The sequence below is a fragment of the Centruroides sculpturatus genome, unplaced genomic scaffold (genome assembly GCF_000671375.1).
Source record: "Centruroides sculpturatus isolate CEXI.00-Female unplaced genomic scaffold, Cexi_2.0 scaffold1269, whole genome shotgun sequence".
NCBI lineage: Eukaryota > Metazoa > Arthropoda > Arachnida > Scorpiones > Buthidae > Centruroides > Centruroides sculpturatus.
In genome coordinates, this window is record NW_019385472.1 from 169,561 (window position 1) to 194,333 (window position 24,773).

General features: G+C 26.8%; 1 protein-coding gene across 1 annotated transcript in view; it reads left to right on the top strand.

Moving 5' to 3' along the window:
* LOC111639298 (histone-lysine N-methyltransferase, H3 lysine-79 specific-like) overlaps positions 1 to 24,773 on the top strand; it is a gene marked incomplete at its 3' end in the record, with an annotated part of 92,899 nt that overhangs the window by 40,150 nt on the left and 27,976 nt on the right. The window contains exons 3-4 of the mRNA XM_023385146.1: positions 1,243 to 1,317; positions 18,207 to 18,270. Of these exons, the coding sequence (XP_023240914.1) occupies positions 1,243 to 1,317; positions 18,207 to 18,270 (139 nt within the window). The remainder of the gene's footprint in view (positions 1 to 1,242; positions 1,318 to 18,206; positions 18,271 to 24,773) is intronic.

Below are 24,773 nucleotides of genomic sequence, written 5' to 3' on the forward strand. Positions count from 1 at the left end.
AAATGATGAAAAAAATTTTCACAAATTTTGTATTTTTGAATTGTTATGTCATTAAAATTAATTAATTTAAAATACTGTTTGTTCATATACAATATTAATTATTTTTTTTTATTTACCTGTTTTTATATTCAACTTTCTTATAAACTAAACCAAAGATTTCAGCAATTGTAAAATTACAAAATTTAGCAATTTGAGCCAGCTTTATTTAAATTATCCATTTTGTTCAGATCTAATTTTAAAACAGTTTTCTAGTTAAAGCTTAATAATTAACATAATTTTATTAAATTTTATAAGGGTTTCATTCTAATTTAAATTGTTTTATAAATAGAGTAATGTTTCAAAAACGTTTTAATTAACACTTTTTACATATTAAATTACTTGCAACTAATTGGAAAGCTGAGAAATCAAACATTCTTTCTGACCCTATTAAATTACCAATAACAACTGACAATTTAAAATCAAATTACTTATTATAGTAAGTTCAGAGAATCAAATATATCTTTGGAATTTTGATTTTTTAAATTTTAACTGTAATTTAGATCTATTCTAAATTAGCATAAAAGATATTCTATAATTAATCAGTTGGTGACAAACCTTAGTATAATAAAGTCATCTATTAGAAATCAGCTCTTCTGGTTTTGATTTTCTGCTGAGCTTTCATTTGGGCTTCTGTTGTTATCTCATGTACCATACCTTGCTGTCTACAAAAAATAAAGTTCTGTTTTATTTTTAATAAAATTGAGTTAATGCTGGTCTGTTTTGAGGAAAGTTTGACATGCCATTGCAACAAAGCTCAGAGCTAGCAATGCTAAATCAATTTTTTTTCTTCACTCATGCTCAGTGTTAGTTAGTAGGGAAAACTCAACATATTTTATCCAAATAAGAGCACTAGGAAATTTAATTTATTAGCTGAATTAAATTAATGTATCTTTAACAGTGAGTAAAGTTAGTGTTATTTTAACTTCAACCACTATTAATGATACATTAATTTAATTCAGCTGAGTTAAACACACTACAGACAAAACAGTAAATTAGAAAAAATAATAAAATATTTAATTTTATAAAATACATGATTGCAATATCAGTAGTTATCTTGTATGATTTTCTCCTGTTATTATTTAAATACAAAAAATTATAACTTTGGATATATAATCTAGTGTCAAATTAATTTTATTTGCTTGTTTTTAATTTAAAAGTATTATATAGATTTTTTTAATATTTCAAATTTGATTTTAATTGCAGATGGGTGTGTGAAGATTTTCCAGAACTTAAGTTAGCAATGGAAAATTATGTACTCAATGATTATGATACTAGAAGGTAAAATATTCTTATTATTTTTTGTTAAAATAATCTAAAATTAACTTTAAATATTATATATTATTGTAAAGACAGTTAAGTAAAGAAATTAATTCATTTAATATGTTTAACACATTCCAAAGATCTGTTCTATCATCTTCTGTCTTCTAAGGATGATGATAGATGATGATGATGATAAACGTTACACAAAAAAGTTCAAAAGATTTGAATTTCCTTATTTAATATACATACTTCTAAGGATGATGGTAAAATAGATTTTTTGATAATGCTAAAGATATTAAGTGGTTGACAATGCTTTAAAATGCAAATTTTACAGATTATGAAGTTGAGTACTGGATTATTTAAGATTTTAAATACTGTTCAAAATAGCTAGAATTAATGAAAGTAAATTTTATGAAATTTTTAAATTTGAATATTTACTACACTTCAATACCAAAATACTGGTAATTCAAAACTTAACAGTGGATTAAGTTAATTTAAATGATAAAATTAATCATCATCTGTAATAGTTTACTTTTTATTATTATTAATAATTCTAATTATTACTAGACTTTAAAAAGATGTAATAAATATTAATTTATGAAAATAAAATTAATTATATGTTGATTTATTTTTATTTAAAATTTTAACATTCAAATATTTGTAATAATTAATGTCTAGAATATGCTATAGCAAATTTTTAAATAAAAATTTTTATTTTAAAAACAACTTTTATATACAGTAATCTACTTTAAGTTAATTGTTCTAAAAACTATTGAGTTTACTATTATAATTGAATTAATTTTCAAATAATTTTGAATTTATTATCTGTCTATGATGATAGTTAATTGCAAGGTTTGTGAGNAAGTAAAGAAATTAATTCATTTAATATGTTTAACACATTCCAAAGATCTGTTCTATCATCTTCTGTCTTCTAAGGATGATGATAGATGATGATGATGATAAACGTTACACAAAAAAGTTCAAAAGATTTGAATTTCCTTATTTAATATACATACTTCTAAGGATGATGGTAAAATAGATTTTTTGATAATGCTAAAGATATTAAGTGGTTGACAATGCTTTAAAATGCAAATTTTACAGATTATGAAGTTGAGTACTGGATTATTTAAGATTTTAAATACTGTTCAAAATAGCTAGAATTAATGAAAGTAAATTTTATGAAATTTTTAAATTTGAATATTTACTACACTTCAATACCAAAATACTGGTAATTCAAAACTTAACAGTGGATTAAGTTAATTTAAATGATAAAATTAATCATCATCTGTAATAGTTTACTTTTTATTATTATTAATAATTCTAATTATTACTAGACTTTAAAAAGATGTAATAAATATTAATTTATGAAAATAAAATTAATTATATGTTGATTTATTTTTATTTAAAATTTTAACATTCAAATATTTGTAATAATTAATGTCTAGAATATGCTATAGCAAATTTTTAAATAAAAATTTTTATTTTAAAAACAACTTTTATATACAGTAATCTACTTTAAGTTAATTGTTCTAAAAACTATTGAGTTTACTATTATAATTGAATTAATTTTCAAATAATTTTGAATTTATTATCTGTCTATGATGATAGTTAATTGCAAGGTTTGTGAGAAAAATAAATATTAACAAGAAAAAAAATCTGTTAGGAACTACAATTAACTTCAGATTTGAGAATTTTAATAAAAAAATTAATAAACATTAGATTATTGTAATGTGAGCTGTCAATACATATATAATTTAACTGTAAATTTTTAAAATATATTTTTCAATTCTGTGCTAATTTCATTAGTAATTCTTTTCACTGTGTTAATTGATTTTATTGAAGTAGGCAATCTTAACAAAATAAGTAGACATTTTTTTTGATTTTATCAAATTGTTATATGTATAAATTTTATGCTTATTTTGATTTGCCTCTGAGCAATTGTTTCTTGAATTAATTAAAAAGAAAAAAAGATTGAAATTAGGTTTAATATTTTTAAATTCAGTTTGTTAAATCATATATTANTGCTGAAGTTTGAAACTTTACTGGATTATCTTTAAGATTATATATTCATTAATTATGATTACTTAAATTCCTTTGGATTTAATTTTCTGAAATTTTAAACAATTGTTTAAGATATAATTGGTCTAATTTTTCTTTAACTCAGTTTAAAGTATATGAATTAGTAAATTATCAGTCATAAAAATTAAATAATTTAACTAGAAATCTACATTAAATTTTAATCCAAAAGCAATTAGATTAATTGCATCTAGTAATCTATATGCTTATATCTTCCAAATTAATTGGTCTGGAAGCAAAGATTGGACAAGAGTCTAGGTAGCTTAATTGGTAAATCATCTGCACAGTATGCAGGAGTTTGTGTTCAAGTCCCCATGCTGAATTGCTATTTTCTTCCACAATATTTTCAATTATTAAATTTAACACAAGATGACAGCTTAATAACCTTTAGTACAAATTACATAATATCTAATTAATTAGCACATTTTAGTCCTCTTAAAATCTGGCAGTATTATTTGTTTATTCCTGTATGTTGGATTTAATTTATATGTAATTAATTAGATAAACTTACTGTAATTTGATATGAATAACTTGTGATGGTGTACACACCACATAAAATTGCTAGAATGGAAATTAAACTTTTGCATAACTTGCTTCCAACTGTTGAAAGCAAGACACTTGGATACTGGTTCACAGTTTAGAACGTACCAGTTCTCATTTATTCATTGTAACATTAAAATTAGGGATAGACTGAATAGAGTTTTTTGGCTGAATACTGAATAATCATTTGGATATTACTGTTGACGAATACTGTATGCTAAAATTCTGTTTCTTTCAGCAATTATTAATTAATAATTTAAATTTTATATGAATCTTACTTTCATGTAAAATGAATTTCTATGCTTTGTTTAGAAAATGAAGCAAAAACTATAATTGTAATGATCTCATCTTTAATTCCATTAGTGAAATGACAAAAAGTAATGCTGTTATGTGTAAATAAAACAAAATATTACACAATTAAACTAGGGTTATTGTTTTAGATGTATATAATTATTTTTAGCCATCAAAATTTACTATATAATGGCAGAAAGAGCAATTAATTTACAGCTTATCAGGATGATGATAATTGCATTGCAAGTCTTAACTGTGAAAGTTTTCAGAAGTGATATCATTAGATAGAAGATAATATTACTGGAAACTTATCAGCTTTCAAGATACAAATCCAAATAGGAATGTCTAATAATATCAATTAAGGTATAAAGTGGATTTAAAGAAAACAAATGGAGAGAACTATAGGTGTATTTATATGTCTTTGATAGTCTTAGGAAAAATTGCAATGACAGAAGAGTGTGAATATGACAGATTTATTTTCCCAGACCATTCTTGATAATTTTAGATCAGGGCTTCTAAGTGGAGTCAATGAAAGTTTGAAAGTGGGGTAGATGAGCCAATCCAATGCACATACATTAGAGCAATTGATTATCTAAAAACTGATTAAGCAAAATTGACTTCATAGCATAAAAATACATTGTTCAGTTGTTTGTATAGTAAATTATTGAGTTAAAATTTATAAAGTATTGTCCTGTGAAAAGTCAGAATTGCAAGGATTGGAAAGTTTCTTGCATAACAGGTTTTCCATCTTAAAACAAGCTTCAAAATGAAAATATGCTTTTTTACGAAGTTTCAATTTAGATATAATAATAGCTATATTTATTGAAATTAACTCAAAATAAAATATATATTCTTATACAGTCAAACCTGTCAATAACAGAACCCCAAGGGACCAAACAACTCTTCCGCTATATACAGGTTACCCACTATAGGTATCCCTTGATTAATGCAAGTAATGAATTTCTCAATGTTACCATGTATATCAAAACTACATTAATCAAATACAGTGGTACCTTGGTACACAACCAATCACCACCTGCTGGAATAAATTTTTGGTTAATAATAATTATTTTTATTTTAACTTAAATTTTTTTCATTCATCCAAAAAAAATTCTCTAAGATAAAAAGAGTAACCAATTTAAAAATAAAATGTACTTTCTCACTACACTGGGTTATATATACTCCAAATACACAACGATCTACAATTAACCAATAACCAATAAAATAAGCCTGAAGAAGATCCAAAGAGGGAAATCGAAAATGTTCCCCGATTTTTTTGAAGAATTTCACGCCGGTTATTGGTTAATTGTAGATCGTCGTGTATTTGGATTAAAAATAAAATAAAACCTTACAGCTGCCTACCTTCATCAGACAAAATTATACTCAATTCAGTTTGTTTTTTTCGTGACTGAATAAAAAACAAACTGCATGTGGAACACAATTATCAGCATGTTTTACAACTATTTCAATTGGATGAAGTGTTTCAACAATACATATCTGTGATACACTAGGATTTATTGCAAATTCATGAGTTGTTATTCGTAAGTCTTTAACAATTTCTTCCTTCAATTTCTCTTCAACAGCTTAAGGGGTCCATACATTTTGTATCTTTTAGTTCCAAAATTTCCCAAATGAAATTTTTAAAACCACATTTGACACATTTGGAGTTTAGAAGCATATTTTCCATTCATAGTACGAGTATTTTTTTACTGTTTGTATAGAATATTCTTTATGAAACTTAGAAAGCATGTATAATATGCCTGATGTGCATTTTATCTGCAGACATTTTGACTTGACTTTATTGAATGAAATGTGATGTAAGAAAGTTTAAAATAAGCTTCAAAACAAAGAATACAATCTCAAATCAGGAATAATGTGTTAAATTTCACAACTCATAATTATATCACATATTTATGTTAAGTAAAAACAGCTGTTAATAAAAATATGCAAAAACTTTCCATTAAAATTGTTAAGTAATACTAAACTAAAGCAAGTGTCAATACAACAAATTGTCTATGAACTGGAACATCCATGCAAGACCACTCGAAACAAGAAGAGACCTGTCTTTAGTTGCCTGCCAAGTTATGGATGTGTGAACAAGTTCATGTATAGTCTTAGATTAGAATAAAGTTTAATTCTAAATTAAAGGACTGTCTCATCATTGTTCTAACGTAAATCCCAATAAAATTACTGTAATACAGTTGTATTTTGCTATTCTGTATTGGATGTGTGTATTTTTTGACTTTTTATGATTTATACATGCTAGGATTGTAAACTTTTAAATTTGTGTTAAATTGAATAAAGATACTGATTTTTCTGATATACAGCCCAATTTTCCCTTCCATTTCCATGCTGGACAGGTTCCACTATATACAGGTTAATTTATGTTATTTTTTGCAAAAATTCAAGGGAATCATTAATGGAAAATTCAAAGAAATTTTCCATTAATGACAGGTTTTGTTTTAGACAAGTTTGACTGTATATACTGTTTATACATATATATATAAAGGGAGAGTGAGTGCCATGCACAAGTTTGAAGCAAAACTTTTTTGTGCTTTTTTTCTGAAAATTTATAATTTTACTTGTTTGGATTCAAGCTTCATATTCTCAAGCTCTCTACATCTGTCTTAGTCATAATTAACAATGAAGTATTCAATATTTTCAATAATCTCATTTTAATGAATTGCTCTGGCTGCCAAAAATCATTCATTGTTCCAAGAATTTGTTATATCACAAATAATGGATTTTTAAAACAGTACTTAAAATTATTCAGTCTTTTGAGATCTCAATTCTTTATTCTATTGAGACATGTGTTACAAGATTGTATATTATACTATATGTATATATGACAAAGAAGATGGAAATTATGTATAGTGTAATCACAAAAAGAGGCAAATTATGTTTGCTCATTAGCACTTCACTTGAGTTCTTTTTAACAAATCATGAAGTCATCTAGTTTTGATTCTGCTTTTCTGCTTATTGGATACAACCCCATCTCTTGATAGTAGTAATGTCATGTACAGTCTGTTTGTTTATGCTGAAATTTGTCAGTAAGATCTTCACAACTGGAAAGACTAGATGGTCTCACTAAATTTTGGCACTACACTTGGACCAACATCATAATATTCACTAGGTAGCTGTTCCTTAATCATATCAGCATGCTTACTCTTTTCTCATAATTCTTGAATTGTATATATCCCAGATTTAATGAGCAATTGTTTATTGTGATATCATCACAATGCTGGGCTGCAAATTTTAATTATATTATTTAATTTATTTAATTAGTAGTGTCTTGCCCTTGTATGTAATACTTTTTGTTAGTAGACCTGTACATCATACTTTTCCTGTTAGCAAGAGTCGTGCTGCCATCCATCTAACTCCTTACAGGGGAAAATTTTTGAATTGAAATAACATGACTTTTAGTTTTCATGGCAATTCATATACAGTTTACCAGGGCCTCCTGCCCCTAAACCCTCCATATCTGGTCTCAAATTTTATCTGTCTAGCTCCATTCTCGAGATTAAGAAAAGACAGACAGACGAACAGTGGAAATTTATAGGTCTACAATTTTTTCAAATTGCAGCCCAACAAGTGCATCATTGAATTCTACAAACTCTTGGAAACACCTAAATATTAACTAAACATTAGAAAAATGTAAAGTTCACAATAGATGGGGCTAGATAAAATCTGTTATTCTGAGTTAAATATCTGCTAAAAGGTGATAAAATTATATTGACTTGTCAGGACCAGGGAAAAAAATTGATTGTTCCACAATCTGTTAAAATGAGATTATACTGTAATATTAAAATAATATAGATTCAGAATTGAATTCATATTATCAAAATATGAGTTGTATTATTTGAATACTATATTGTTTGGTTTAAGTTATTAATAACTGTTTAATATTAACAATAGTTTTAGAAATGACATTTATTTTAATTGTAGGAATATATTGAGATAAATTTAAATTTAATTCCCAGATAAAAGCCAACAGATATAATTATAAATACAGATACATTAGTAAAACAAATAGAGTACTTATGGTCAATTGATTTCTCAAGTTCAAGTAGAGCAGACTTTTGCCCTCTTATGTAATTACAATAATAAACAAAAGAAACAGTACACCTTGTAACTCCAGCAGTATATTTAATAAATTATAATATTTTCAACCTAATACCATAGGACTTCTTCAGTGAAGTACACCATTTAAAATAAAATGAACATAAGCATATTGAATTCAACAGAAATAATTTAAAATTAAAAGGTGTTTTGAAGAGAACACTCTCACAGAAAAAACTCATCTATTAAACTATCTCCTTGTTTCTGCACTCTTGGAGACTTCCTACTCATCAACGTGGAATATGCTCCCAAATATCGCGAGCACATTTTGAAACTTGCCCATTTGGTGTGTTACACTTCCTTTTTTTTTATTTGATAATATTGTTTATGTACAAGAAAGGGGTGTTTCCATGGGCAGCTCCACCACCAGGATGCTTAATGGACTTGTTCACCAATTGGAAAAAGATATTCTACCCATGTTTTTATGTATCTTGGTTTACACTAGGTATGTCAATTATATTTTTATTTTCTGGCACAAAAAACTGTATCTGAATCTATTTCTAAACAAACTTAATGATAACCCATGTTTTCCTTCTAAGCTTGGAGCAAGAAAGTGATATATTGAATGATTGCTAAGCAGCATGGATTTCCTACAAGTTTAATTCATAAATTAATTAGCATATTTAAAAATACAAGAGCTATGTCTTCCCAAATGGCATCTAAGAGGAGAAGTGCATTACATTATTTTTCCATATTAAGATGAATACATAAAGAACTAGCCAATATGAGCAATGTAAATATTGTATACAAGTATAATCCAATGGTTTTTGGAATCTTATATAACGACAAGGACTCTCAGCTACAATAACTCCAGTGTTTACACTATCCAATTGAGGAGGACCAGCATTTTGACATGAATCTAACATATGTGGAAGCTACCAATTTAATTCAATTCAATTTATATGACTATCTCAATACCACTAGGCATGATTGAGATTACATATAAAATAGTACAATTATAAACATATAATTACAGTCGACCCCCCTATAAGACAGTAGATACGTTCCATTCTTTAGGAATCCGATTTCTTACGAGTCCTTCCAATCACAGCCCTACAAGTTTACGGACTACGGCTGTTTGAAAGGTTTTCTTCCATAAAATTAATCGATTCTAGACTAATCTGACTCAACATTTCCAAAATAAGTATATTTTTTTTGGAAATAATCCGTATAAACTACACTATAAACAAAAAATTGTAGGATTACTTACCAAGTGTGCACCATTCGACATCGCCGTTGCTCAAGCTTGTTTTCGTCGCGGAACAGCTCAGCAAACTGCAGCCGTGATTTCTGATGTTATTTTTCTGCGAAAACTTCGCTGAACTTTGGAGACATCATTAATATAAATAATTTTTATCGCTGTTGGATAAGAAATGTTTCTTTCACAAGAAATGTATAAAATTACAGTGCTGTATTAGACTTACGGTACCTAATTTACATACTGTACAGACGATAGTAAACTCAACTTACTCGCCTAAACTCTCCGTAGCGTGGCGCTGGACGGCGGAAAGTATATATATAATTATAATAAAGTTACAATAAATTAAGTTAATATATAATTATATATACAGTACCTAATTTATATATAATTAATATATAATTATATGTACAGTACCTAATTTATATATAATACTGTACAGACGATAGTAATCTCTCCGTAGCGTGGCGCTTGACGGCGCGGAAAGTAGTTCGGCTGCCCGATGACGTTTTATGTAATTATTGGAGTTTTTTATGGATACCGTCGCAATTTTTTTGCTGTCTTATAGGAATCATAATTATAGGAACCTGTTTTATAGGTGGGTCTACTGTATAATACATAAATTGTTAGACATTACTATACATGGGCCTAATTTGTTTTACATAAACATATCATACCTACATGATACAGTTAGCATCAATTATATGCTGTACTACTGCACTCATTAACCATTACAGATTAATCTGCAGAATCTTGATGTGGTTAAGATTGCTCCTGTAGTGGTTCTACTATTATTGTTTTACTTTTCATCACTGCACTCAATAAAAACAAATGAGACAAGATCGTAACAAAACTGAGTTTATTGTCCTTCTCGCTATATGGTACATGTCTTGACGATACAGCTAACAAAAGAACAACAGCAAACAGTCTTACTGGGTGAGTTCGAACTTGTTCCAGGAAGTGATGACTCATACCACCCAGGGTTCGTTGCTTGTTTTTCACGATGGTTGAGATGTGAAGGGTGGCATTCGCCACACTCCACATAGTCAGTCCTGTTGATTGAGACCTTCTTCTTTTGTAGGACATTCATTTCTTGTTGAAGGCATTGTGTGTTCCTTTCCCCCTCTTTACTAGAGTTGCAAGTAGTACATACAGGAGTGTCCTGTCTATTAGGGCATTCCTTATACTATAGTTGCCCATGCAGGTTTCTTTAGACTGCTTACAATGACTGCTGAGATGTCCAAACTTACAGCATTTGAATCACTGGAATACTGAAGAATGGTCCTCAACAGGGTATTGGAACACTCCATATTGATGCGCCTCAACCCAAGCATGATCTTACTTAGGGAAGGTGAAGTGTCGGTCAGCCAGGCCACCATACCTGATTTCTTCCTCTTTAAAGTGAATCTAGGTAGAAATTGTTTACCAAACTCATTGTAGTTTAACCTTGTCTGTCTTTCCTCATTTTGACCATAACTGCGTCAATGAATTCCTCCTTGCTTAAGTGCTTAGGGATAAAAGCAATCCTAACATGTGGCAGGTGTTTGGATGGGACCAGCATTATCAAACAGAAGGCCTATGGTATTATGTTGAAAACGTTATGATTTATTAAATATGAGATTTTTTATTGTACTTCAGTTTAAACAAAACATACCAAAAACAATTAAATTCATAAGATAAATTACATTACATTTGTAATATGAATTATAGAAGATAACAAATGCATAGGAGAGATATTTGTTATATATATATAACAAATGCATACAATATATATATATATATATATATTGTGATAACTGGATGTTATACAGATAAGGCTTAATATTTTAGGATAGTGTTTGAAATTCTATTGTCTATTACATTTAATACTTATATATAATGCTGCATAAATAAAAATAGAGATTTTTGATGCAATGAAAATTTTATATGTTATCAATATATATGATGTAATAGCAAAGTTTTAAAATTACTGTAATAGATGGCATATGCTAGAAAAATAGTAATTTTATTAAGTGTTATTTTAATAATTGAATATTTCTTTTTTGTATAATTTAATATTTTGAAATAGTAAGAGAGCCATATTTCAGAACCCATTTTTTTTTAGCTATCACTTCATAGCAGATAATTCATTAAAGAAAAGCAAAATTCAATAATAATTGTTCTATCACAATTAATCTAAATATCTACTAACTTAATAAGCATATATTAAAACAGTGACAAAATATTATGTTTGTTGGTAATTTACTCAGTATTCAATTACATTAGTAGGTGTTCTCTTAACTAGAACAGAGACATCTGGATTTGTTATTCTTTACACATGATATGAAATATATATATTTAAGAATCAGCATTTATTCAGAAAACGTTTTAACATATAATGGCATCAAATATGAATTATAAAAACAATTAAAAAAATAAAAAATAATGTCTGACTTTTTCACTTTTATTAAAGTAAAACTATAATAAAGAAGTTAGAATATTTGATTTTTTCAATACTTGGATATTAGAGCCTTAAAATTCTCTCGTTGAAAAGGAAATTAGTAAAGATGAAAATTTAATTTACATTTTAAATGTTCTAATAAATAATTTTTGATAATTCTATAACAGAGATATTTATTAAAAATATTTTTATCTTAGGAAGTTTTTGACTTCTATATTTAAAATCTGAATGTGAGATGATGATATTATAAAGCATAGATACCATTCTTCTATATATTTACCAAATATAAAATGTATCTCTAAGATAATAGGAACAAGATACATCAACAGGTTCACTACTAGGATTGAGATTTTTTATTGTACTTACCCAAAACAATTTTATGCATAGGATAAATTATATTTGTAAGATGAATTATAGAAGATAATTAAGAAAATACACTTGAAAAACATGACAAATGCCTAGGAGAGAAAGGAGACAAATGAACTAAATGATATATTAGAAAAAGCAAGAATAAATTATTCAATAAATAAAAATCCAAATTGACTGAACGTATAAAAAATTGGATTTAAGATATAATTGGTCTAATTTTTCTTTAACCCAGTTTAAAGTATTTGAATTAGTGAGTTTATATATCATGTGTTGAAATAAAGCTATGTATATGCTATGTTGAATATACCAATGAATTGTGAACGAAAGCTTATTCACAAATTTGGTATTCTTAGAGTATTACTGTTGTGAATGATTTTCAGATATAAATTTTTTTAATATTTTGATATGTAATAATAGCAAATGAAATAATTAATATATATCATTTTTAATTTTAAAATTTATAGCAAGTAAATGTAAATATTATATTATATTCAAAATCTTTATTTGTAGTTAATGACTATGAAAACAAAAAGAAAAGTTATTGCTTTTTTCTTAAACCATGATGAAACCTGGCTACTAATATTGATATAAAGAAAATTTATAAGTGTACAAATTTAATGTTAGATGCAGAAATAAAAAAAAAAACTAAAAATTTGAAAATATGCCCAATTTTTTCATGGCTTTTTTAAGCACAAATAAGAAAATCATGTGGAATTCAAGCAACTAGATTTTAGAGCAGAACAATATTTGGAAGAACAAAAAAAATAGTAATATGAAAATCTAAACACATCCTTCATTTTCAGCAAACACTTATTAAGAACACAAATGTTTTTGGCATATTTTATAATCCTGCATCATGTTTTCAATCTAGCGTAAATTTGATAATATTCAAAATTGGAATATTACTTGATAAATGACACTATTTTATTTTAAGATATAGAACATTCCATATTTCTCATGTGTTTGTATATAAGTAGTAATAAATGATTGCTATACAAGACCAAGTCATAAATGTAAAAAGCTACAGAAAGCATATTCTGAGGAGCACAGTCCTCATAGATAATGCTTGTGGGAGGTGCCACATCATTTGAAGGACTGTGAGGCACATCACATTGGGCTGTACTGTAGGCTACACAGGCTAAAGTCGGATGCACACATGCGGCACAGCAAGGAAAAGCAGCAGAATGACGTCACTTTTTCTTACCACAGAAGTTGATTTTGTTCCGCTTTTCTCATGCTACAAAAGTTGGTTGAATTCTATCTTTTGCGGCGACCGCCACCAAGACGGGTTTCTATCAGCCTATTGTTTGTCTGGTAGTCTCATGAGAAAATACAATTACGTAGTGTTTTAATGGCGGAAAGTTTGACGCAGTTAACCAAGATAACTAACATCAGAGTAAAGAGGAAAAGATAATAAATTTAACACAAATTCTACACATATAATCATATATAATTTAATCCAAAGAACAAAACAACCGAATCTTACTCGAAATAGTATTCTTTATTGAGGAATAAGCATATTTTGTACACCAGTTCTTTATCGATCCAAGAAAATATCTCTAATCCAAATTCTTCATTTGAATCTTCGACAAAATCTTCTAACTAAATAAAGCAAGCCGTACAAAACAAAATTTGTAAACACGTGTATAGTGACAATATCGGTATCATTTGCCATCTTGAATACTGAATGCATGTGCCGAAATGTAAGCAGATTGCTGCTTGTGTGCTTGTGTTGCCGCGCGGCAAAGATGTGTTTGCGACACCGCTTTTCCTTGCCACGCTGCATGTGTGCATCTGGCTTAACTGTTTAAATTGATATAGCCAAGTGGCAAATATAATACATTGGGGGTTTGTGCATCAACACAGACTGTTGTACAACTAGGAACCATGTCACAGATGTACATCTCAGACAGTTAGGGAGGGCAATATATACAAAATATGCTGTGGTCCTGACATAGTCACAGGTAGGACAGTCTATCATAATGGACTGGATTTTGCATTCATTGACAGACTGTGTAGGATCATCTACAATCTACATCATGGACATGGTAATTCCAAACAGCATACAGGGTACATACTTACACTGAAGGAATTGGCATGTATTATGAACTCATATGCAAAGTCTCTGTAGAATGCATGAAGTGTCTATTATACCTATGGTTCTTTCTTGTGTGAATTTCATGCTACAAGGATCTGATAACATTGGAACTTCACTGCAGCACATGCATCACATTGTAGAGGACTACCATGCTGGACATGTCATACGGTTGTGAATATAGATACTGTATATGCATGAATAGTTTGTTTTAGTTATGCCTTGATGTTAATCTGGCATTGCATTGGGCACTGGTATAATATAGGATAATAATAATCCCAAATTTCAAGTTTTTCTTCTGCAGAGAAAGCATACTATTTCAGATTTTAAAAAAAGATCTTTTGTTTATTACTTTTTAAGTTTTCTTCTGTGAAAGAAGTATAACATTTAGATATTGTTCTACTCTGGAATCTGTTGGTTTGAATTCTGTTTGATTCTTTTACTTTGTGCCTGAAGAAGCATAAATAAAATGACAGAAATACTCATATTCTCAATATTTTAGTTTTTTATTTACATAATCCAATGCTGAAGTTTGAAACTTTACTGGATTATCTTTAAGATTATATATTCATTAATTATGATTACTTAAATTCCTTTGGATTTAATTTTCTGAAATTTTAAACAATTGTTTAAGATATAATTGGTCTAATTTTTCTTTAACTCAGTTTAAAGTATATGAATTAGTGAGTTTATATATCATATGTTGAAATAATTGTGTATAAATAACAAGTGTATTTAAACAATAATAATTACAATTAAAGTAGTTTAAAAATACAATAGAAAATCAAATATGTTATTGTTTAATAAATTATTATAAATTTAAAAATAGAATCAAAATAATCAAACTGTTACATCTTTTAGGACAGGGATGGGCAATCCACAGTCCACATTAATATTTTGTATGGCCCACGTCATACAAAATATTAATAAATATATCAATTTCTCACCTTAAGGAAGTATGCAGCAAAAATTCTATCATTACTTTCTACAATTTACATAGAGGAACAATTTTTTCTGCATTGGATTTAGTAAAAAACTAAAACAAGAAATTGGCTAACAGACTCACATCAAAACTAATTTAAAACTAGCAGTGACTAATATTCAACCGAGTATTTCGGATATATTACATTCACATTAGTTCCAGAAGTCATATTAAGTATACTTACATTAATTTATCATTATACATGAATAAATAATTGTGATTTACCCATATTTTCTTTTCTTTTTTCTCTTGTGTACAGCTTGTGTCAGTTCAAAAGTTTTAAATATGGTCATTACATATTGCCCATCCCTGTTTTAGGACATTAAAATTTTTTTCAATAAATTATGTTACTAATCATATTTACTTTGAAAATATGATTATTTAAAACAAATGTATTATTTTTTAAATAATCACTAATTTAAATTATTTTTTTATTGAAAATATAATTTTCACAAAAGGGAAAATATCTCGCAGAATATCTCAAAAAAAAATGTATACATAATTCACTAATTCAAATTCAAATAATTTTTATTTTTAATATGAAAACTGCAATATTTACATGTAGAATTAAGGTGAGCAAGTAGAGATGTAAACAATAATCTTAACATACTTCTTGGTAAACATTTCTATAACATTTACTCAAAAATATCAACAATGCATAGACAACAGTACTTTATAAACTAACAGTATACCTTTAAAAGTGATAACAGTTTGGAGAACATGAATATTTCATCTTTGGGTAAGAAGATGAATGCTGATGTGTTATAAGATGGATTAGGATATGTACCAAGAGGAAAGAGAGAATCTTTTGCATTATCCTCTGATGTCATAAAGGAGAAACTGCCAAGCAGGAGAGGGAGTATTGTTCCTGCTGTTTAAGCACATGTTGGTAATAGTTTTATTACAGATTTTGCACTCCAATACATCTTTCTTATCATACCTCTTTTGTTCTATTATACCTGAAGACGACACATGAACTGGGTTAAAAGCATTTATGTTTCCTAGGGTTGCCAGGCTTTCCTCAAAAGGCAGATTTTGTCAACAAAATTATGCATTAGTGAAAAAGATTGTTACCAACAGTTGTTGAATAGTTACAGCATCATCTAATGGTTGTGTTTGCAACCAATTTTCAACTATATTTACTAGGATATTTAAAATATAATTCTCATCAAAGAAAGAAAAACAGGAAGAACATGTGTGGGCAAATTGAAAACAAATAGTAAAATAAATGAAAAAATGTAAAGCTTATAGTAAAACATAGGATCTGGCAACACTAATGATTCTCAAAACTGTTATCCACTGCTAAAGGTATTTATTATATATTGTTTGTTTTATTATGTTAATTACAGTTTGACATTAATTATATTATATTTTATTGGAGCACTTAGTTATTATATTAAGTTATTCATTAATTAAAGCTCAGATATTTTCAGAAATTTATACATTTTCTATAAGCATCTCAATAGTCCAATTAATTTGGCTGATAGTTGGATGATTATACATTTTCACCTTCAAAGATAACTTCTTCATAGCAATGAACACTTAACAAGACTATGGCACTGTATTCGTTGCTATGGAGAAGTTGTCTTTGAAGTTGAAAAAAAATATAAATTTTTTAAAACATTTGGACTTAAATTGTAATATATAAGTACTTCATTAATTAATTACTTAATTTAAAGCATATAATAATGTTATTGCAATTATATCATGCATGAATGATGAATTTGAAAACTTGAAATAATGTCATATATTCCAAGATTTATTACATATTCTTTATATTGTAACAAAACACATAAATAATGAACTATTTCAGTGATATTTTCCCAAGTAAACTAAAAATTTATGATATATTATTCATTAAAGTATACATATTTTTTGAGATACTGTGTGTATGTTTATATATACATATATATACAGGAGGTGCTGAAAAGTTTGTGACTTTCCTAGAAGGAAAGAGAAATTTGATAAACTAAATGTATTTTATTCAACATAATCACCTTTAAACTCTACACAGACTTATTATAAAGTTCTTCAACTTTTTTAACCCCTAAAAAGAAAAAAATTTCTTGAGTTGGTTGACAAGTCAGCTATCTACAGTCCTGATGATCTTCTGATTGAAAGCAAATCTTGTTCCTCTGAGTTGCCAGCATCTCTGAGTGAATCTACTATAATCTCCAATACATCTTTCTTATCATGCTTTAGCATTCCACTTTTGTTCTGTTACATCTGAAATTTTTACAACAGTTCTATTTCTTCCTCTGCAAGAACATAAACTTAATGACCACATACTTCTTAGTGTTGCTGAATTCCATCTAGTCTTGTTGCAGTTATCAAATTGAATTCAAATTGTTGAATTGAGCAAAGTAATGAATATAATGGACTCTTACAGTGCATGAGTTTTAGCAATGGCTTTTCTCTATCAATCTCATAGTGTGGCTTTTGCTCTCTTGCATCTGGGTGAAGTTGTAAACTTTTCAAGAGCATCCTATCATACAATTTGAACTTAAATCTTATTATTTTAACATGTCATTCATTATTAGTAATCATAAATTCACTTAATTCAAACATTATTTTTCTTTTTATTATTTTAAAAGTGATATAAAGCTGTAGAAATAATATTCATTTCTATAGTTCTTATATTGTCTTTGCATTTATAATAATCAAAATTAATTATTTTTTTTTTGTAATAAAGTTCTGAATAATAAATTAAGAAATATTTTATATCAATTTTAGTAGTAAAGTATTTTATATTATTTAAAATATTGTATAATAATGTAAGATTATTTTCACAAATCAGTTTTGAGAGCATGAAGACATTATGTGATAAATATAACCGAGCCATTGACAGTGTCCTTCAACTGGTAAGAAGTCTTTACATTTTTTATTTTAACTCTCACTAAGATGTAAACAGATGTCCTTTGACTCATCCTATTGAGGAATTAGTTTTTACTTTTCTGATTATAAAACAAATTAAAATATTTTTTCTCATTAAAATTTTTATTTAATATATTGTTGTTATTCACATAACTGGATAAGTTTATCAATTTTTCTATAAATTTAAGTAAATATTGAAGAAAATTATATAAAAATTTTAATCAAAGTTTATTAAAATTAATTGATATTGATGTATATTCTTTTCCAGTTATGATTTAATTTAAAGTTTATAATTATTATTAAGCTATTTTAAAATTTACAGTAAATTTTTTTGACAAATAATACTACAGCTATCCAATTGGCAATATTTCAATATATAGTTTTGATTTTGAACTTTAAAAATGTCATTTTGACTTTTACACAAAAGATCTGGCAAATACAAGTAAAAATTATGCTTTAATAGAGGAAATAATTAAAAATACAAAAAGAATAGTTGTTAAGTTGTATTGAGTAATCTCAATTCATTGTCACAAATGATATCAAAATATTCTCTGTATTTTTAGTTATTTCTTCTATTAAAACATAAATGTTTTTTGCAGGGTTGCTAGTAAGTCTGACAAATATATAGAAATGTTTCAATTTTGCATTATATTCTATAAATTTATATGAAGTTTTGGTATTTTTAAACATGCTGCATGAAAGATAATTCAGAAAAATGAAGTAAACTTCATCTTAAAAATAAAATCAAAAATAAAAATTGATTTCTGCATCAAAAAGTCTTTTTGCATCTAAAACATTTATTTATAAAAGTGTAATTCGTTCCTTTTTATTAAATTAATGATATTTTATCATCTTTGCTTTGGATTTTTAGTTAATTAACATATGCAATATAGTAAGAGCTATTATATTTTATATTTTTATTAATACTTATAGTAAATAATAATCTGTCTAAAATTTTAATTTATATATATATATATCTTGGATAGTATTGCTAAATTTGAAACTGAAATTCTTGTTCCAGCTCTATTTTTCAAATTATTTATATTTAAAAATCAATAAACTATAGCTTTTTTCAAGGAATCACCTCTATCAAAATCTTTCATCTTCAGGACTTATTCACAATCAATCTAAAACCCAAATTTAAAACCCAGTAAGTACTTATGTATTGCTCAACATTCAATTAAACCTTACGTACTTATTAGGCTTTAAAATATTAAAATATTTAGGATAATTGTTATTGAGTCCTGAAGATGTATTCTAAAGAACATCCCCAAACATATCTTATAAATAAAATGGAAAATTTTGCTGTTTAAGGCTTTTGTAGATACATATTTGTGTTTGGATTTGTAATTTCATTGAATTTTGTCTTCTTTTGTCTTGATTATTCTTTGAGAAATTTATGTTTATTTTATTTATATATCTTCCTATGAACTTGTTTTATTCATTGTGGCATTTTTACATTGCCAGATTGCAAAATTTTGGTTGATTATTAAAAGAATATCAACATGAATTTTACTTTGTGGTCTTATTGAATATGTCAAAACACATTGCATTCATTTTTGAAAGTGCAATGACACAAAATTTGTGTTGTGACTGGATCTTAGAAGTTTGAACACATTGTGGTCAATTTTTTAGCTCAATGAACATTTTTGGTTGAGCCTAAGAGATATAAATAGATTTGAAAATTTATCTTCTTAAAACAGCATTTATTAAAGAAATGTCTGATACAAACATAAAGAGCTGATTACAACCTTATGTTTATGTTGGAGACTATAAAATTCATTTATTAAAGAAGTGAGTTTATTAAAAAATTGTATAATTATGACTAGAAATGGATCATCAGTAAGGTTTAAAAGTTTTAAAGTTATTAAAAATTAAATTATCAAAATATATTCATATGCTGAAATTTAATGCAGATTTCAAAGTATCGAATATGCTTGTAAGTGTCATTAGAGATAAATGGAAATACTATTCTTCAGATGTTACATATGTAAAATAGATAAGAAATAAGTCAAAAAAATTTTCAAGCATTTTGGTAAATTATTATATGATTTATTATTATTATTATATATGATATGTTAAATTATAATATTAAACTTAAAATTAATTTTACCTAATACATAGAAAAATAATATGTTTATTTCAAAATTCTTGTTCTGTATATTATGTAAAAATAATTGTAAATCTTAAAATCAGACAATATTTCTGACAAAAATACTTGAAGAAATTATTGGCATGTTTCTTGTTTATTTTGCATAAAGATATTTTCAAATGTTACATATTACTATTTATAATTTTATATGAAAATCCACTTTTGAATTTTATTTTTAAACATTTCAAGACTCCTTAGTACTCATATTCAAATTCCAAACAGTTTTTAAATATGCTATTTAGAATCCAAATATGAAGTTTAAAGAACTTTGAAAAAGTTTATAAAAGAATTTTTGACTGCTAAGAAATCAGTTTTACATTTCTTAAGAAATAATTTAAATAGTAAGGTGTCATGAAGACATCAAAGTTCATAAAAATATATTTTAGAGTGCCATAATTTAAGTGTATTACATATATGAGGTTTTATTTTTTAATTGTCTACTTGGACATTGCTCATTAGTAGGACTTTATACTGGTGTTTAAAATTTGATACAATAATGACAGTTCAGAAAAAACAAAAATTTTTTATTAAAATTCACCTGTAGTAGTAATTTTTTCTGTACACATATACGTGTTTCATGCTAACATGCCCCTCACCAGCAGTATTACTACAAACCACTAAAAATAATTAAATAAATAAATAAGATATTGTGTATAATAAATACCTGACAGTAAAAATCATTTTTTAAAAAAACTTACAGTAAGAACATATCCTAATACCTTGTACAAATGGATTATATTTCCAAAATTAACTACTGTAAGGTCTCGTTTTATGCGGTGGATACGTTCTACAGAAAAGCGCATATAAAAAATTCGCATAAAAAAAGACTTTACTTGCCTTGAAAAAGTAGGGATACATTCTGTAATTTTCTAAAATCGCATAAAACCAAATTAACTTAAAACCGCATAAAAAAGTTTGCAGAAATTAAAAGAAATAGGCTGCTTAATAAATTACTTCGAATGTCTGAAAGAAATTCATATAAAAGCTTAAAATAAACTTGTATTCAAACTTAATTCAGTTTATTTTATTGAAAAGTAATACAAGGGGAATCCCCGAATTGCAAAAAATTGCTAAAAACAAATCACTGACATCTGGATGTGAAGATTTAATTAAAATTTCTCCTTTAGTTCCTTGCCTGAGTTAACTCGGGAAGGTCACATAGCGTTACATAAAACACGGTCCTTAAGACCATTTTTGAAAATTTTTTTTTAATTTTTGGAATGTTTTTTAAGTCTCCAAATTTTTTAAAAACATTTAAAAATGTACGGCCAGCTAGTGTTCACCCTACTTTAAACCCTTGTCCTCCCGCGACGTCTATAAGAATGCCCCGGGAAATCCAACTCCAGCTGTGTTCAAGGTCATCCAGATGTGTAAACAATGACTCATCGGTATTAAATTTCACAGAAGGGCGAGACAAAGGAAGTTAAACTTTGAAGCTTTTTCTTCAAAATTAACACATTTCTTTCATTTTTTTTCAGTTTTAAGTATTTTTTATGTTTAAGTACATTTATATCAAAAATTGCTAGGAACTAAAGCAATTAAGGTAGATCTAGCTGTCCTTTACATCCATAAATGTTATATGTCAGTGGAACAAATGGAGTGAGCTTTGAGCCTTCCACGATTTTTGGAGACTGTCTATACGCGGGCTTCCTAAACAAGCCTATATGTATGTTTGTCCAAGAAATTTTTGGATGAAATACAAACCGCACAACTTCAAAATCGCATAAAAATAATCCACATAAAAAGAGACCTTACAGTATTACCAATTTACATAAATTCATTCTTCTGTATAAAGCAAAATTACAATAAATTAATGATTTTTTTAAGAAAGATTACAATATCAACCAATAAATTTTAACTTAACATCTTACTTACTACTTAATGTAAGTTAAAATTTATTGAGGGCATGTTAGCCCGAAACATGTATATGTGTACAGAAAAAATTACTACTACAGGTGAATTTTAATAAAAAAATTTTTGTTTTTTCTGAACTAACTGTCATTATTATATCAAATTTTAAACACCAGTCCTACTAATGAGCAATGTCCAAGTAGACAATTAAAAAATAAAATTAGAAGTAAGTACAGTAAGGCATTTTTAAATTATCTTTAAGATGTATTTCTTTTTAATCTATATTGATTATTGAGAAAAATAAATAATTAAAATTGTTTAAAATATAGTAGACACTCAATAACTTACAGTGGAATGAACAGAAAAAAATCTGAATGAATGAAATTTTTTTGTTAAGGAAATTACTATTATTTTAATGAGGTTATAAATAATATAATACAAACAATAAAATATGACTAAATTTAAATATATTATATTACTTTTTAGAATTGTTTCAGGGGGTTTCAAAATGTTTACTTTCTTGCTCTTTTATATATAACAGAGGGAAAATATGGCAGTAGGTCAAAAATATCTGATTTTTAAATTTTTGGACTCAGGACCTTGAAACATTGAGAAATGCAAAAAAAAATCAGGGATTTTTCTGTATATATGGATGTGTGGGAGAGTCATGATTTTGTTCACCTTCTTTGAAGTTTAATAACTCCTGTGCTTTTTGTCAAAAATTCTGAAATTTTGCAGAGAGGTTTGTTTATTAGGGAAATTGATGTTTTTAAATTTTGGTGGTTAAATGTTGATCACGTGGGGAGAAAAAGGGTGTTGTGTGTCATATCTCAAGTAGGTTGGACTTAATGGTGATTTTACTCATTATTAGCATTTGCAATTTTTTATAAAATCCATCCCTATTTTCAAAATTAAGCTTTTTGCCATTTTATAATAATTAAAAATACAAAATGTTTTTTAAGAAAATATTGTAACAGATGGTGCCACACATGCAGTTTTTTAAATGTTGTTGGAAAAGTTAAACAACTCATTGCCTGATTTCTTTTTGGTAAACTTTTCACCTATTTTGCACAGTTTTCCTCTTGCACTTTGTACTTCCATTACAGATTTTATTAAATACTACTTTGTCTTTTCCTAAATTTATACAGCCACCTGCTGCTTGCATTGAATCTAGTATGTCCCAATTATTGCTTGAATTGAAGACGTTTTCCATCAACAGGAATATTTTGTCTTTACATTGTACAAACTATCAATAATTCAGCATGCACTCTTTGGCATTTAAGCTTCATTTTCTGTTGTTTATTGAAGTTTTCCAAAATCCTTTTCTTCTATTTATGTATGTAGAGAGTACTCACTGGGATGTCAGATTCTTTTACAATTCCTGATTTAATCTGTTTTCTTTCTTCCATAGTTTTTATGATGGATAGTTTTTCTTCTATTGTCAAAATCCTTAGTTTTCTCTTGTTTACCACTTCTGTTTTGGAATGAAAATGATTAATACACTGATTTACTGGCATTATCAGCAATGAAAATATCACAATTTGAATTTTATGAATGCTTAATTCCAAGTAAGAAGACATATATAGACAAACTCATAAATTTGATTGGCCAATAACTTAGTAAGTTGTCAAATCACAGATATTTAAAATTGTTATTTTTAAAATTTTTTAAATCTGAAAATTTAAAAAAAATAACAATTTTAAAGTACTTTGATTTGATTTGGTCACTTTGTGTTTAAGAATAAAATATTACTTGAGATATAAACATTATTAAAATTTTGAATTTTATGTCATGCAATTAGAAGCATAATTCTTTACAATATCACTTTTTAACATCAAGATGATATTGTCAATTTCCTTGAAAATGCAAAAGAAAGTAAACAGAATTAGACACAAAAAAATAAAATCTCTGGATCTTAAAATTCGAGCTAGTAAAATGTGATCCCAAAACTGCTTTGACTTACAGAAACATCAAATTCCTGTTTATGAAAGTTAAAATAAAATTTGAGTTAAGGAAGTTTGACTTATTGAGAGTCTACTGTATTACACCACAAAGAATTTTGGATAATCATACAGAAGGTCCTATTTTATGCTCAGAGTACAAATATTGATATCATTAATATATATCAATACTTCTTATAAATAATATGGATATAATTGTTCTTTCACATAAAATTCAATTTATTTTTTAAAATTGTTATGTTAAATGAATAATAATGCATTTAACATAGAAATATATACTGAATTTTGTTGCAATAGATTTTTCTTTGCAAAGCCAGTTTTAAAAAATTTCTATTAATTAAAAATTATATATTTTTAATAAGATTTATTGTTTCCTGTCTTGATAAAGTATATTCATAAATTCATGTCAAGTTATTGCCCTTGGCTAGTCTCGTATTATTTGTCCATTATTAAAATTCATATTATTATTATAATAACTTTTATAATTAATTTTCTTACATTATAAACATTTTTGTCTTTAAAATAT